Below are 17047 nucleotides of genomic sequence, written 5' to 3'. Positions count from 1 at the left end.
GCAGCAGGGCGATGAGAAAGTTAGATCTAGCAAATGAAGGATCTGTTGTGAATACACCTGTTATATCCATTTAATGGGTACAGTCAGCCAGCCACTACAAAGAATCTCTTGAGGCATTTTAATAATGACACAAAAGAAATCTTTCTATTTTGGAATTATTCTGCAAGGTCTGTGTTTACATCATACAGAAAGTGCATAGTCTTTTTACTAGGGAAATGTCTCATGGAAGGCTGTCAGGCTCATGGAATGTTCCCTATACTTTGTGTGATGCATACATTGCTGGTCTCCTCCCCTTCCCCATACCCCAGTTTGCAGAGTCCTTTAATAATGCAGTGGTCTGTGCACCAGAGCACTTGGAGGCTGCACCACATGCCCAAGCCACTTCCATACATGTCAGAAATTATCTTTTGAGCCTACTCTGTACGGAGGCATGCTTTAGGGGAATATGCAGTGTTGCTAGGACTGATAAAGAAAGCATCAGTCATTGGTCAATCAATGATAGTGCCCTACCAACTCAAATTTTCTGATTCATTCATTCCCTCAATCAAATCCCTGATCTCTTTGTGAAGAAAACCAAGTGTTGATTCTTATGAAAACTAAGTATTATGTCTCAAACTACTTTGGACATTGAACACAAATACATCAGAAGGAACAAGAAACCGTATTTTTTTAAAATAGGAGGCGGCTGTCAGAGAGAGATGCACAGAGATATTGTTACCAAATAAAAATGGTTAAGCAATACAGACACAGACTTGTCACCTCATGATTACAATATAGCTGAAGGCAGCAGAGGAGAAAGTACAAAACTCAGTTGTTACCTTAAGAAATGAGCTGTCAGGGTCTCGTTGACTGGGGAAACGTGAAAGCAATAGTAAAAAGGTGCTGGCTATTTAAAGCATGGAAGAAAAAACTATTCTGCAATGGTGTAATTCTAGACTTTGCCCAACCCACATTCCTTCCTCCACCCCCCAGGGCTGTACAATAAACTACACATGACTTCTGATGCTCCTTACTAAAGGAGTTCTCTCCCACTGCCCCTTATAACTCCCCCCACCCTTCCTTTTGCCATGAGCAAAGAAATGCATGCAAATAGATAATTCTTCCTTCAATGTCTGTACGCAAGTTTGGCAGTGCTCAGTTTCTGTTTGGTTTTGACTCTACCAGCTCCTCTGCCACAAACCTTACAGTAGCATTCATCAAATCTTGTAATGGGAAATTATTAGTGATATTGAGAGAGGAAACAGAGAACTGATCCTCCCTCTCTCCAAACTCAGGGTCATCTAACAACATTCATCGTCAGCCATAGACATGTTGAGTCTATCTGAATGGGACAAAAAATGAAAGGGCTATGTAAGCAAGAGATCCAACATTAGAAAAGCTCCCAATAGCTGATATTTTATGGGACTAAACTGCCTGTGTTTTGGAGGACATTATAACTTGTCTTCTAAACTTTGCAGATGCCTCATACGACTATACGGACTTTTATTTGCAGAGACATTCTCCAAGGAAAAGCAAGAATTCAACGTATATACAGCACTGACTCCTGATATTTTATATCTGTTTATCCACACTTTTTCCAGAATAATAGATTTCTACCACGTCTTTTTATTTTTTATTTTTTTCTTTTTGATGAAAATACTCTTTTAAGCAACAACGAAGGAGCTGCAATAAGTCAGTGCAGGGCATCCTCTGCCCCTGAAGGGGGCGCTCCTTTTCAGGATTTTGGGCAGTTGGGAACAACAAAGCTTGTAGAGCTGCTTCTGGCCCGGAGTGTGGAAGTTAATGAGGAGAAAGAATGGACCTTTTCCCCACCCTTCTGAAACCTCCCCCAAACACACGATATACTAATAAAAGTCTTTGCACCATCTTACCGTCCCACATCTGAAACCTTTAGTGTTATATTAGCAAGAAAGGAGAAAATTCAAGGCAGTTGAAAAGGGGGGAAATGACTTTATTTCCTCTCTCCTGAAATTCTCTCTTATGCTATAGGGAGGAAAGCTTTTAAGCTAATAATGCACATTTTCCCCCTCCAGGCTGCTAAGTTGTTATGCATTCCTCCCTATTTTAATTTATTTACAGAAAACTGACAACCTGATTGTGAAACAGGTCCTGGAACCGTGCAGGTTCACCTTGGGTTATTTAGGAAAAAATATTTGTTTAAAATTTATGAATATATATCTGTATACTAAGACATCCATGTCTGCAGACCACTACCTTGTTTTGGGGTGACATTATTTCATTTCCAGTTGTATGGGTATATGTTCACTCAAGTTCAGGACTGGAGGGAATGATACTGATTGGCACTGGTGAGGCAAGTTGGATGCTTGCAAAAGTGCATTTTTTCCCATCACGATGGACGTAGGTGTTTCAGTGTAGATCTCTGCAATGGGGTGCATGGCATATTTTAAACTTCACAAATAAACATGTAAGGATGGCTTCATGTGCTACCCAAAGAGAGGTCCCTACATTTTCACATCAAGCCAACTATCTCTTTTTGGAACACCTGAGGAAAAACATGCCGGGGATGCCTTGGCCAACAGCTGGAAGCCTCGGCCAACCGTTGCTCTCAGATGTGCCAGGCTTAGTCTGAAAGTTAATATTTTGGTTACAATCAACCAATCATGTTATTTTCTTAAAATCTATATGGATACTGAGAACTATGCTGGGTATTATTTTTCCTGTTTTTTAAATGCCTTCCATATAGCAGCCCACAGTTCAGTTTCAGGTATTCTAATGCACCAATGTATTCTTCCTGATAAGTCTTGAGAAAATCAAGGGAACTTCTTTCGTCTAGGACTTCCTAGTAACCATTTAAGACTTTCATTTCTGCCTCACCAAGTTTCCCTGATCCAGAGATTCTTGAAATGTGTCAGGATCGATACATTGATGCAGCTTTGAGTGGGAGAGTCTTTTTTAATCTCCTGTCTGGTTGTCTCAGGTTCAGTGCCTAGCATCTCCCAAACTCTAAAATAGCAGGTTTGCAATCACTGCTGCCAGCCACAGGAGACAAGGTTAAACTTGATAGATCAATGGTTTGATTTTGCTAAAGGCAACTTCCTGTGTTAAATAAAAGTGGACATTATTCGATTTTTCCATTATTTCATCACTGAGTGATATCACCAGACAGAGCAAACCAAGCTAAGTCAGTAGTGGATGGATAAAAGATAAACAAGACCTATGATCCTACAAGACCTACATCCTACAATGGATATATCATATCATACATCTTCACTGGAGTGGTAATTATGTAGACGCTGATGATGAGTAACTGTGACAAGTGAGTTTTCCTCTAGGCTGTTTGTCTGAAGGGCATTTTCAGCAAGGCAGTAGAACAGAAGGAACTCTTTTCACAGGCTTTCCAACCATGTGTTTGTTGATACATAACTCTCCACCACTGGTTTTAGGAGACAATGGAAGAGTCCAGAGAACTCTGCCATAAACTCTCTTCTGTTGAATAGTAGACTAAGTCACTCATGTCTTGCAAAGACAAAAGTTACACCCTCAGAAAGTAGGACAAAGCTACCAATAAAGAAAATAAACCTTTAGTTGACAGTGAAGGATGTGGCAATAAATTACACTGAATGCAACTGCAAAAAAGAAATGTATATGAACAGATCTTATTATCTGGGCACATTTCAGTAGGATTTAACATAGCTCTGGAATTCAGCTGGTGCACAGTGACCTTTATCTCATTCACCAAAATGGCCATGCCAACATAACTACCACCATTTTCTTGGGTGATGTTGCCTTCAGGACAAAATGTAAGGGGTCAGAGATGTGCTTTCACACATGCAAGCACAGATATATGGCTGGAATTAAAAGGTGGGTAATCTGTAAAGTGTTAGAAAAACTTGTTGCTGTTGTTTTAACTAAGCAGCTTCTGGTAATTTCCAATGTTCGTTCCTAATTGGTGTTCTTGGCCATTTATTTAAAAGTGAATCTGAGCTCTGGACAACTTGGAGTCTGATGTAATAAAGCATATGAGTGTTTAATCAGAAGGTAGGATTGATATGTGTTTGAGTGAAATTCCATGGATAGCTGCAGTTTATTTTTAAGTAATAGGGTCAAGTAAGAGAATGGTACTTTCTGATTTTGCAGATTTATGAAATGTTATTGCCAGCTAACCCCACCAGGGGGAAAAAAAAGATCAAGAACTGAAATTCCTGAACTGTATTGAAAACATTGCATATTGCACTGTGCTCACAGGGGACTTTAGAAAACTGCTGGATAACAATTCTAAATTAAGTTCTTTCACACTTCGATATTCTGGATTGTTTAGACAGTCCTGCAGTTAGCCTGAAGTTGCAACACATTAAAGAAATCTGTGACCTGAAAAATTCACCTTCTGCATCTCAGAAGCTTCCAGATTCTGAGGTCAGCATCAATTATGAAAATCAATTATATGTATGTGCTCTCACTTGACAAATTTTCCCATAAACGTGATGTAGCCCTCCTCCCGCTAAGCCCATGCATGGCAGGAGGGGAGTGGTTGGCACTGAGCATGGGGTCATAGATGATATACAGGAGGGAGGGTTCTGCTGCACAGGTATAAGAACTAAAAATTCTCTCCACAAGGTGAAATTTGGAGGTTCAGTGGTCACAGGAGAAACAGCAACAATTTTGCAAAAGCAGCTTGCAATCACTGCTTTAAGGGATCTTGGCTACAACCAAATATGCTAAAAGATACACAAAAAAATCAATTTGAATATACAAATAATCTTAGAAGTTATCTGTAAAGGATTATGATGCTTTAACTAATTGCTAGTATATAATGTCCATATGGTTTGCACAGTGGTGGGGAGGGGAATAAGTGCAAAATATGCAAAAAGAGAACAGTACTGTTTTATTTAAAGTTTCTGGCTATCCCATCCCACTGTTTAGGACAGGTAGCAATACAAAATCAGTGGCAAGTTACAAAACATTTAAAGTTCCAATGATTGTAAAATAGTTAACTGCCTGTCATGCCAGCTGGCTGGGTCCTCCAGATGGCTATTCTGCTCCCCCTCATTTCCAACAAAGGGTCAATGCCCCACACTAGAATTACAACTTACCCGGGAGGCTCTCAGCCTGCCACTCACCACAGTAGGTTAGGCACTTTCCTCTCAATTAACACAGAGCAGTCTGGCTGTGCCACGGTTGCAGAAGATGGGGGCTTACCTTCCTCACATTAACTCCTCACAGTGCTCCATACTAGCTTCAGGACTGTTGCTAACAACCTAGAAGGCAGTGACTCTGTGCAAAGGAAGGCGACACATTTTCACTGCATTGCTGCACCAGTGTTTCCAGTCGCACAAGCATTGCCACCCGAAACAGGAGGGCACAGTACACCTGATGGACAGGGGGGCCAACATGACAAGACACTGAAAAACATGTCCATTGTATATATGATGTAATCCTTGTGAGACGACTATTGAGATGGCGTTGATCAGGAAATGCTCCTATGACTACAAGAGAGCCCCAAGATTGTTTAGATCCTACCAGGAAATTTTGCCTGAAGGTTCACTTCATTCAACACCTAAGTGAATCCCAAGCAGGTTCTTCCAGAGAAATGGCATCGTATTTATTTCATTTTTCTTCATCTTGAGGTTCAGTTGTCAAAACTGGACAGTATATTCTAGACAAGAGGATGCTTTGAACAAGTTACCAACACTAACTTCCCTGCTAAAATCAAGAAGCTAATTTCTCTTCTGCTGTTACATCTCAACATTGTTTTTGTTTCCTGTCTTGTCATCACCTGCACGTTTCAATCATAAATATTCCCTACTGTTCTCCTGCAATTCACAACTGGAAATACTAGATAATTTGAATCCCCAAAGTAAGCCAATTCATTGCACTCTTCAGTTCTTCCCAACCTGAATCACTGAAAAACCTTTTAATCTTTATTTTGATATTCAGTGCCCAAGAGTGGTCAGATGTTTTGGGGACTCCAAAAGAGGAAATTAAGATAATGGCCATCTCCAGCATCTGGTAATCAGTGTATTGCCACTGTACATAGAGGTTCATCTAGCACTATAGGCAGAAGCCATAGAGACTGGCCTATAATGCAAATTCATCTGGCCAAAATTCATTTTTAAAGACTTTTAATTTCATCTTAAAGCACTTTTCAGTGAATGGCCAGTCAACTTCAGAAGCTGTTTGTTAGGAGAAGCATTAGCACAGCCATTAAAGCTTTCCTATATGGCTTTATCATTGTATCAAATATATGAAAATCCAAATAGACTATAACCTACATTTATTTTGTTTAGCTTGAGTCGTCCTCATCTGTTGGTATCTGCGTGAGCTCCAGAACTTTGTGACCACTGGGCTGCATCTGATGCAGTCTGTGTATAGTTGAAATGATGGCAGTATTAAGGCAGCAGCCTCTGCTCTGCCTGGGGCTCTGGAAAACACCCAACTTTGCTACCTTCTCGAATCAGCTCCTACTTAGTAAACGCCTTTCTATCCCATTATCTGTTTTTCTTTCCATCTTTTAGTCATTGTTTCTAATATTAAAATTTACAGCATGACTCCATCTATAGTTCTGAGATGTTTTATTCCTTGAATACACACCCTTATCATGCTCTTCCCCAACTCTATTTCAGATTATCAAAATGGATAATTTTTCTCATCTCTAATCCTACTGTTGGTTTTCTTGACATTTTCCCCTCATTTGGAAAATGACATTTTCCCTGCCTTTCCTTTTTGGTCATATACGGACTCCCCATTTCCATTCAAGCATATGCCCAATCTTCTCCCACTTGAGAGTTGCTTTTGCACAAGGATGAGTCAGTTATATATGCTGCTAATAACAGCCAAGCAGAATCTATGCACCCTAGTTAACACTGGCAACAGAGCATAGATTTCTTATCTAAATACAGAGATCATCCATCAAAATCCATGAGAAGTTCCCAAAACCCATAAATTCCAGTTAGTTTAAGTGCTCACATAGAAAACCTAACATTTGGGATGGGAGCTGAGCTTCAACATGTTCATTGTCCAAGCGTATGTGTTGAATATCCAAAATTAGCCAGAAGAGAAATAGAACAAAACATTTTGTCCATTTAACAGTATACCTGGGGATCATTTGGTATCAGACCACTTCCAAGTTGAATATGTAGGTTTTCATCCTTTTCTCACATCGAGTCACCATGTTCCAGTGCAGAAAGCAATATACAACTGTTACAGTGAGGCAGAACCTCTAAGTAATATAGAAACCATAAATCATTTTAAAACGTACACTTTCTGCTTACAAGCCAAAGAATGCCTGCAAGGTGAGGCCTTTTCAGCCTACCAGAGGAATGCACAGTTCCCTCACTATCCTTATTAAAACTTTTCCACTGGTCGGTGGGCCACTGGCTTTACTAGGTTAAAATTTGCTGCCACTACTGGTCCTAGACAGAAATGTAGGACTGACCTTGGAAGATATTCTGAAGGAAACTGCTCTAGACTAGAATGAGAAGGGTACGATATCACACATTCCAACATCTCATTTATTTCAAATGCCCTAGAACAGTGGTGGCGAACCTATGGCATGCGTGCCGCACTGGGCACACAGAGCCCGCTCTGTTGGCACACGAGCCAAGTCACCCCAGCATTACCCCAACAGCCAAGCATCAGATAACAGCGCATATACGGGCCATGCGCATGCTCGGAAAGGAGTAGCAGCACCAGGCAATGACATCACGAGCCACGACTCATTAGCTGCGACTCATCTGAGCTTTCGCATGGCCGGTCAGTGCACTGCCAAGGATATATATATTTGCTTGGACTGGCTGTTTTCTCTAAACTAAAACCTCAGTATTCAGGTTTTATTGCAGTGTTAGCCTTTGCAATAAATGGGTTTTGGGTTGCAGTTTGGACACTTGGTCTCTAAAAGGTTCGCCATCTCTGCCCTAGAAGCTCTATATGAATGTAGGAATTGGTCTCCATCTCCAGAGGTGCATGAAAGCAATGACAATGCTCATATTTTCAGCTCAAGGTCAGACAACCCCACTTCCCATCATTTCTCACTTGCCAGAACAAGATATATTCACCACTGGTGAGGACACCTGTGCACCCACGTCAACATCTAGATTCCATAGGGATGGCATGTTTCTTTCTGCTCCTTGGATTGCATTAGGTATACCCTATCTCTCACCTTTGACCAGCTTAAGTTGGACTCAGCAAACACTACATAGGATTTGTGTGTTTTTCCTGGATGTTCAGAAGCCTTCTTGTATACAACCCTATAAAGCAGTACAGTAAAAAGGTAAAGGTTCCCCTGCATGTATGTTCTTGTCCTCTACTATTATGGGTAGTGGGAGCGCACACTATGCACAGCAGTCAGTGGCCTAACAACAGCCCAGTGAATGTATGGCTTAGTGGAGGTACAATCTGGGGACTTGAAGCTCATGCCCACAAATGCACTAGACTATGCAGAAAAGTAGGAATGAAAAGGGAATGGCAATTGTATATGTGGATATATTTGGTCAGCCAGGATGGGTCAGCCAGGAAGTAGAGTGGCAAGTTTAAGTATACAGGCAGTGAAATGGTGGTGCAGGAAGGATAATTCCTTGGTCGCAATGGCTATATGGGCCTCCATGTTCAGAAGCCATATGGTCCTGAATATCAGTTGCTGGAGAAGGTTGTTGCCTTCATGCCCTGCCTGTCAACTGCTGAAGTTAATTTTTGGTTGTGTTTAACAAAAACTGTAAGAAAACGAAAACACCAAAAAGGACAAAAACAGAATCACATTTTGAAAGCAGACTTCAAATGGGCTGGAAAGCTAGGGAGAGACTGGTGTACAATGAAAGTAAAAATTGTGAGTTTACTGAATTGTCAGACTGTAAATTTGCAATGAAAAGGGGGAAAATCTGTTTGCTTCACCTTAATTATGCTTGGTAAGTGAAGACCAGATGACAGAAGGTATGGGGCAAATGAAAAATCGCCCCTCAACCCCATAAACCCAGTACTTTAAATTTTTACTATAGAACAGCCTGCCTACCATATCTCCTGTTGCCACATTTTGTTAAGAAATCAGTGATAATTCAAGTATATGCACCTGAGCTTTCTGTTATAACTTTGACTGGTATTTGATGTTGATCAGGTAAGAAACTTTGTTGTACTGAGGATCAATATTCTGGCTTGTTCTTGGGCTGACACCTGTCTTCTGCATCAAATACTCAATTTACAGTCCAAAAAGCGGTGTAAAATGTGGGGAAACCCAAGTATATAGATATGGTTTTGTCTGAAATGAGAGCTGTACCCACCTGAGTTGCTGAGGCAGCAAGCTGTTTTTCAATTTAATTTTAAAACAGAAGCAAGAATTGGGTGCCTATTCAGCATATGGTGCGTACTTAAAATAAACTTGTCAGCATTTTGCTCTTTTTCACAGAAGTCTCAGATTAAGATGAAAATACTCCAGGGAAAACTGTTGGGCCCCAGAACAAAGTTTTGTAAGCCACAAGGAACCACCCCCTGGCTTATTGGGAGTCCCTCCCCCACTCCGTATTCTAATTAAATGAAATTAATCGTATGGAGACAGAAGGCGGCGACACAGTGCATCATGAAGGAGATGCTTACCGATGAAGTCTGCAAGTACTGGATTACAACAGAAGGGACACAAAACAGTCAAGGCAGAACACTACAGATTTTATCTTTTAGAAAATCCCAACCCCTGCATCTAATAAGACTGGACACTATAGTTACAACACTCCTAGAACCATAGAAGAATGGAAACACAATAGATAATGGGAGTGGGAAGGGGAAGACACCACTATGGCCAGTTTCAGCCATTCACTTACAGAAAAGCAAGTAGAAACTGGGAGACAGCAAGGACCAAGTTGCCTTGCTAACAGAACAAACCCCAACATGAAGGTAGCACATGAAATGTTTTTACCTATTTAAAACACAGGCAGCAGGTGGAACAAGGATGTGGGAAGTAACTGCTAAATTCCTTGTACTACAAGGAAGGAATGAAGTAAAAAAACCCAAGCCAGAAGGCAGGTTTTTTTTAGTGAGCCTCTCTTTCTTTTTCTGTGCTGCTGGTAACCGTGGTAAGTATAAAAAACAAAGAAAAATAATCTATTTTTTTGTAGAACAAGTCAGTAGTTTGAGACATAGAAAAAAGTAAAAACCAGTCCTTTTTAAAAAATGGATTTACTAAAACAATTGTCACCCGGGATACATACCCCAAGCAACCTGCCTTTCAGAAAAGCAAGGGGGAACGGATTTGTAGCCACATTTAGGCCTTTAATCCATTGAAATGTAAAGGCAAGGAAGCAGGGCTGCAATCTGCCTCTGTGGGCTGCATATTGAAACTCTGAGACTAGCTTGATGATGCTAGCAATAACTTGTGAGTTGATGTTTTCACAGAAGCATGTCACTGTGGAATCATGAGAAAGCTGGGCTGTTCTCGGTCCAGTCATTAATCCCGTGCTTTCATGATATCCACCTTACCAGCTGCACCTTGCTTCAGACAACTTAGTGGCAGGGTGTTCATAAAGCCTAAGACAGAGGGAAATGGCTACCAGTGCAGGAAGGAGTGCCTTGCCAAGGATAAGTACCTCAGCTACATTTTAATTCTGTGCGAGCTTTCTTGAAGGGAAGATACCCCAAGAGAATTAGGGTAAACACAAAACCAATGGTTTCAAGACCTAAAGTTCCTTTGCTTTCGATCAACCAAACAGGAACTAATGTATTTTTCCACCCACTCCTGTCTCCTTCTGCATGGTGCTTGAAGCAGATTCCTTATCCATGTAAGCATTGCCTTGATGCCTCAACTTGAAGAGGCCGAATGGGAGCTTTCATCTCCACACAATCAGCATGCCTCTATGGGGCAAACTTGTGGGGTTCAGGGCTAGTACCCACTATTTAAACTGCTGAGGCCGAGAAACATAAACCACGGGGCTTATATCTGCTCAGCTTGAAGGCAGCAGTTACGCTCAGCCTTATGTAGGAAACATGGGAGTACAAATACTGGGGGGACTTCCAACAGGGTGCTTGGTACCTGCATAGCTGGGTCAGTACCCCAGTGCCCATGGCATCCCTTCTTGTAAGGGAAGCCAGCTACATGGGGCTAGCTCCACTAGAGGGCCATTTGTTTGCGGTCGTGCAGCTTCCCAAGTGGCTACTTTAGCGTCACACCACCTTCTTAGTGTTCCATTTCCCTTAAGTTCCAGCAAGACCAAGCAGCCGCTAACTTGTCTCCTTGAGGTCCTCCATGGGAAGTTTGTAGCTCAGCAAGAAATGAGCAGGTGGTGCAGATGTTGGACTGCCTGGCCCCTGCATCTGTTTCTTTGCACAGTTTATGCAGATATAGTCTTCACTTTCTGCCATTTCAGGCGAGACACCAACACAAACTTGATGAAACCATTCATCACAGCCACCGTCACACTGCACCCAGTCTACCTGTAAAAGACAATAGTGCTGTGTTAACTATATCGCAAAGCAACAAAACACACAAAAAGGTGGTAAGAATTCTCTGGCTTATCATTATAGGAGCAGTACTGTCTGAGAAATATAGTACTCTTCAGAGTGCACTAGAGAAACAAGGGTTAATGTAGGATGTTCGTTCTTACCACCAAACCGTGCTTCGTCAGAGAACAGAACAGATTTCCATCTCACCCTATTATCTTCAGCCTGACAGCAGCATGACTAGAGAAACCAGAAAGTGGTGATGGATACTACCACACCTGTAGCATTTTCCCCAGGCAACTTCAAAGCTGCTCAAGAGGAGACTAAGACTGTTGAACACTTGGCTGAGAACTAAAGTGAAGATGTAGTGGACAGAGGTGGGCCCCAGGGAAGAGCCCAAGAAGCAGGAGCCCCATAGTAGAGTGGATGTGCTTGCTTTCTGAAGCCAAAATACCAGAGCAGTCCCTACAGTTTAGATGTTGCGACTGTGCTTCCGTTCCCTTCCATATACAAGCAGTCTTTGGAGAGCACCAACATTCAGAAGAGTCTGAGATCCATGCAATACACTAACACTTTTGCAGTATGAACATAAAGTACTTACATAAATTTCTTTACCATGGAAAATCTTGTGGTTTGAGTACATGGGTAAAGAGCCTCTTACATTTCAACATCAATCTACAAGGCGCTTTACATAAAAAAAACCAGTAAAATCGTATTAGCACTACCTCAGTGCTTCAGTGAAACAAATGGCAGTTAAGATCCCGTAGGTCGGGGCAGAGAAAAGGGAAAGAGCAGCCACTTTGTATCTAAAACCCATGGTACAATCCTATACAAGTTCAGATAGAAAAACGATCTACCACTTCCAGCTATGATGGCTAGGGCAGGCTGGTCGCAGACTCTTTTTCTGTCTAAACTTGCATGGGATTGTGTCTCTACCATTTAAATAACTGCAATGTCAACTTTTCATTTATTATTTTCATACCACATCACCAAGAATTAAAACATCCTGAGTGCTAACCAGACTTTCCTGATGCAAAGCTGTAATCTGTGTCTTTCCCCACAAAGAAAAGCAACACAGGAAAGAATCTCAAACCTAAGGGGAGGGTCAATGGCTTAATAATGGAACATGTGCTTTTAATACAAAAGTCCCACTGCAATCCCCAGGCATTTTAGATCTTTACTTAAGAACATGGATAGTTGCTTCCAATGTGCAAAGAAAGTACCAGGCTAGATGAGCTAAAGGTCTGATAACTGTAGGGCAGCTTCGTATGTTTGGTGCACCACAGGTATAAAGTTGAAGTAGGCCCCCTGCCTCTAATTTAGCATTTAAACTTTGATTTTCGAGTACCGCTAGATTTTGCCCCCAGGGATTGTTAATCGTGTACTCTTAGTGCCTTAAAAACCCACAATTGCCATAGACCACTGAAATCAAGGACTGCAGTAAAATACATTCATGTCCATACTAAAGACACTATTTCTTCCTCTTGTGGCTATTCTAAACCAAGCCTACACTGAGGTTTCTAGCAGTGTTTAGCAACTGATCAAAAATGCTTTTACATAGATGTGGCAGACAGAGGACACCATGTAGTGGCAGAGCATATAAAAGAGCACAACTGGGTAAAAGTATTAAAATGATAGTTGACACACAAAAAAGACAAGTATGTTGTCATCCAGAAACCAGTACAGCTCTGATTTTCTGCACTGAAAAGTGTTTTAGCTGTCAAAAGAATGTTAAGTTTAAGTTTGATCAAAGTTTAAGTCCATCACAAAGATGAACTAATGGCACCAAATTCACAGTACTCCAACATTTCCTCTATTCTTCAGTTTATCTTGTGTCCAAATAGTGGACATCAAGCACATTTACAAAAGCTCTGCTTCTTGCCACTGAAGGCCTGTTGCAGCAATGTTGTCCAAGCTTTCACGGATACTGTTTAAGCAGTCAGTAGTCAATTCAACATCATCCATTATTTGAATTGTGGATGAAGCCAATTGACATTATGTGTTTATGAGACCAGGCTGACCAAGGCCTGGTTTTGGTCATGTTCAAATATTCAAACTGTAGTGTGGGGAAAGAAGTGCCTGTTACTGCCCCAAACAACTTTAGTTCTTTATCAAGGAAAGTGATGCTCAGTTCATCCAATGCAAAGTCTACTTCCATGGTGCTGGAGACTAGACAAATCCACTCTGCTGAAGATCAACAAAGATGTCAGTTCCTTCAGACTGGCTTGGAAACTCCATAACAACCACGAATCTGTTCCAAAATCTAGTACTATTCATATATCAAGGCATGCTTTGAGTTTCCTTTCTCTCTGCCACAATTGTTATCTGCACAGTACCATCAAGTGGATCTTTCCCAAATGATAATCTGCATTCTGGAAGCTTCCTTTAAAAAAACTCAGCTATTCTGTTTTTGTTTTTTATTTGAATGGAACAGCCTGTGCTTGTGCGTTTTTGGTTAAGTTTCATGAGACATAGGAGAAAAATCCTACTGGTATTGTTAGACTTTTCTGCAGATTTTAAAATTATTGGTCATGAGATAATGCTATCACAGCTGCAGAATGGCATTCACAGAAATCATCTGGGGAATTTTGATCCCAGAGGTCAGCAAAATGAGCTTGCTGCCCACCCCACCCCACCCCTTCTTTATGGAACTGCATAGTATGTCTTTACTATGTACAAGACACTGGGAGATGTTGTCTTTGTGCAGATGAAGTAACCAATTTTTTATTCTATCCAGGTTTTACAGAGTCTATAGTCAGAGTCCTGCCGTATAGCTTGGGGAAACAGCCAGAGGTACTTTCTACCATTCTTCTTGCCAGGGCAGCTGCAGCCTCACTTTCATATTTAGATTTTGGGAATCATCAATGCCTTTGTGACCTAGAGGCTGGAGTGCCACGATGTAAGCTCAGATTTTTCAGAAGCTTCAAATGATGCAGAATGCACAGTCCCTTTTCTCTAGAATGAATCACTGGGAGCACGTTGCCATACTGACTGTTTCTTATTCCAAATGGCTTGAGAATTACACTGTTAAGGACCACCACTTTTTGTATGTCCAACCATGACTCCATAGATCAGTCAAGTATGCCTTAAGCATAGCAATGCAGTACACGTAGAATTAAGGTATGCAAAGAAATGTTCTTGACAAGTGCATTCAGCCATAGAACTCTTCTTTCCATGGTTTGTCAACACAAAAAATGGAAGACTATTGTTTGGGCAAGTGATTAGAAGACAGGGATTAGCATGGATTGGCAGTGTGTTTTAAACTAGTGTCTTGGAAGTGTTTTGGAAATTTATTAGAAACAAATTAGCAAGGACATTATACAAATTTATCTGCCTTGAGCTGCTCTGGACTGTGTGGGTGATGAGTCCAAGAAAACAAGAACATTTAAAGTATAATCACAATGTGTTTCCTAGGTCCCTGCAGTTGAATCCTGCAGCAAAACCCTGGCTTTTGCAGTGTATGGAAATTTCTGCAGCAGCTTATACACTTGTGCAGGATTTACAATGAAGTGTTTTATGCAGAAAGACAGCTTTATTTTCAGCAAGAACGACACTCTGCCAACAGTAATGTCTCTTGCTCACTGGCACAAGTATCCTCTAATAGTGCATGCATTGTTTTTCTTTCCCCTCCCCACAACACAATCAGTTGCATTACGGTACATATGCGCCAGCTAGCACTGCTGATGCACAAGTGAATCCTAGCTTGTGTGCATACATATCCAAAGCAGCTTTGTGGAATGTTCCCTGAACAGAAACACAAAACTACTATGAGAATGAGAGTTGTTTCCAGCAGACTGTCCCTGCAGAGCTGAAACTCGAGTCCAAAGTTGCTGCAAGTGGACCTGAAAAGGGTCTCCAGGGCAGAAGAGATTTAATTTGCTATAATCCGATCAGTTCTAAAAGCTCTGCAGATTTACCTCCAGCAAGAAAGTGGGGCAGTGCGGCATGTGGTTTCCCTCAACCTGCAGACTCAGGGCTCACAGGCTTTATGCAAGAGCTTTTGGAAGATTAACTTTCCTAGACGAAGACTGCACGACCAGCTTACAGACTTTCACTTCGATACACACCAAGGCCTGGGAATAGTTCTCTCTCAAGTCTGGAATTAACTCCTGGGTGTCAGTCAGCAGGTGTTCTAGAGTGCCAGCAGGGAAGGAAAGATGAGGAAATGGGAAAACTTATCAGATGGGGAAACTATTTTCAAATTCACCCATTTCTTTACTTCATCTCTTAAATGCCTGCCAATATGCAACATCAAGTTGGCAAGACCAAATTCTGATTTAGCATAGCCTAGTCAGATACATATACCCATTACATTCCTTGTTAATGATTAACTAATAAGTATTTTATAGTCTCTACCCTTTAAAATAAAAGTGATAAAATTCTAAGACATTGCCCTGAAGTCTGAAGCAAGCTAGCACTGAACTCTGAAAAGGTTCAGTCAAAGTGACCCACCTTGTCCTTGCAGGGCCTCTGGCAGTTCTGTGCTGCACACACTGCATTTTCGTCATCAGACTCCTCAGCTCCTGACCAGTCATACTTGGAAGGAATATCCAAGACTTTCTTCTCCCTCTTTTTCTCTGTGCACTCTTTCACCAGGTCCACCTTTGCTGCAGCTGCCTTCTCACGCTTCTTCTTCCGTTCTTCTTCCTTAGCCAGTTTCTTGGCCAGTTTGTTCAGTTCCTTTGTCTTGTCCATGGTCAGCTTAAGCTTCTTCTTCTTCGGTTTTTCCAGCTTCTTCAGCTCTTTAGACTTCTGCTTCATTTCACCAAAGTACTGTTCTGCTTTCTCTAGCTTGCGCTTTCGTTTCCTCTCAGAAGAATCTCTTCCACGCATTTTTGATGGCTTCTCATCCATGCTGTCATCCTTCAGTGAATGATTTGATAAAGGAAAGGTTAATGCAACTGCAGTTATTTCAATGGCACAGCAAAAGGAAAAGAAAAAAAAAACCTGCCAAGGAACCAGCTACAGGAAACACTACCAGTAAGCATCTTGTCCTGTCCTCTAGATGCACTTAAGCAATACTGTTCATTGTTTGGATGGAGGCAAGCTGGCATTCTTCCAGCCTCCACCTGATATTATCAACTCAGCCACCACTGGTAAAGGCAATACAACAGAAATTTGTAATGCAGCTCCATGTGCAGACTGCACAAACACACAGTAGTGATGCTCCAGAAAACAAGATCCAGATAAATGGGTGTTTTAGAGTTTTAGCAACCAAAAATAGTGAAGTTTTTTATACTGAAAACCAACCATAAATCAATATACCCCAATACTATCTATAGTGGCTGGCAGCAGCTCCCCAAAGTTTCAGGCACAGGTCTTACCTGGAAGTGCCACAGATGGAACCTTGGGCCTTCTACTTGTGAGGTAGGTGCACTACAGTTTGGTCTGAGAGAAATTTAAAAGATAGCACTACTATCCACATTTTGGTCAGGTATGCTTGTACTTATTCTACCTCAACTGAGTCTAGATACTAGCGATCTTTAAAATTGGATATCATGTATTAAGAGTTCAGGAATAAAGTTAGGAACTAACTCAAACAGAAACTGGAAACTTCAATGCCTATTTTGAATGAAGTAGATTCATTCAGACAAAGGAAAATGGGTTTCAAGTCTATAGTGCTGAGTTCTACTTTGAACCCCAAATAGGTGAAAGTTTAACAAAGTAGGGTATA

At 41.3% G+C, this 17047-nt stretch overlaps 2 protein-coding genes across 5 annotated transcripts in view; both read right to left on the bottom strand.

Moving 5' to 3' along the window:
- LOC123016538 (sodium- and chloride-dependent GABA transporter 2-like) overlaps positions 1 to 11018 on the bottom strand; it is an 84497-nt gene extending 73479 nt beyond the window's left edge. The window contains exon 1 of the mRNA XM_044417049.1: positions 10967 to 11018. The gene's annotated coding sequence lies outside the window, so the exon portion shown is untranslated. The remainder of the gene's footprint in view (positions 1 to 10966) is intronic.
- KDM5A (lysine demethylase 5A) overlaps positions 9589 to 17047 on the bottom strand; it is a 53843-nt gene continuing 46384 nt past the window's right edge. For 3 of the 4 annotated variants that reach the window (XM_044417046.1, XM_044417045.1, XM_044417048.1), the window contains 2 exons: positions 15826 to 16236; positions 9589 to 11367 (listed from right to left, as the gene is read on the bottom strand). In XM_044417046.1, coding sequence (XP_044272981.1) covers positions 11155 to 11367; positions 15826 to 16236 — 624 coding nt within the window. In that variant the 3' untranslated portion in view covers positions 9589 to 11154. Of the gene's footprint in view, positions 11368 to 15290; positions 15506 to 15825; positions 16237 to 17047 lie in introns of all 4 variants that reach the window. The other variant, XR_006413457.1, reaches the window with a different exon arrangement.

The sequence above is a fragment of the Varanus komodoensis genome, unplaced genomic scaffold (assembly GCF_004798865.1).
Source record: "Varanus komodoensis strain SLA01 unplaced genomic scaffold, ASM479886v1 scaffold85, whole genome shotgun sequence".
Classification (NCBI taxonomy): domain Eukaryota; kingdom Metazoa; phylum Chordata; class Lepidosauria; order Squamata; family Varanidae; genus Varanus; species Varanus komodoensis.
Note: the sequence above shows the minus strand (reverse complement) of the source record. Positions and strands in the feature narration are given on the sequence as shown.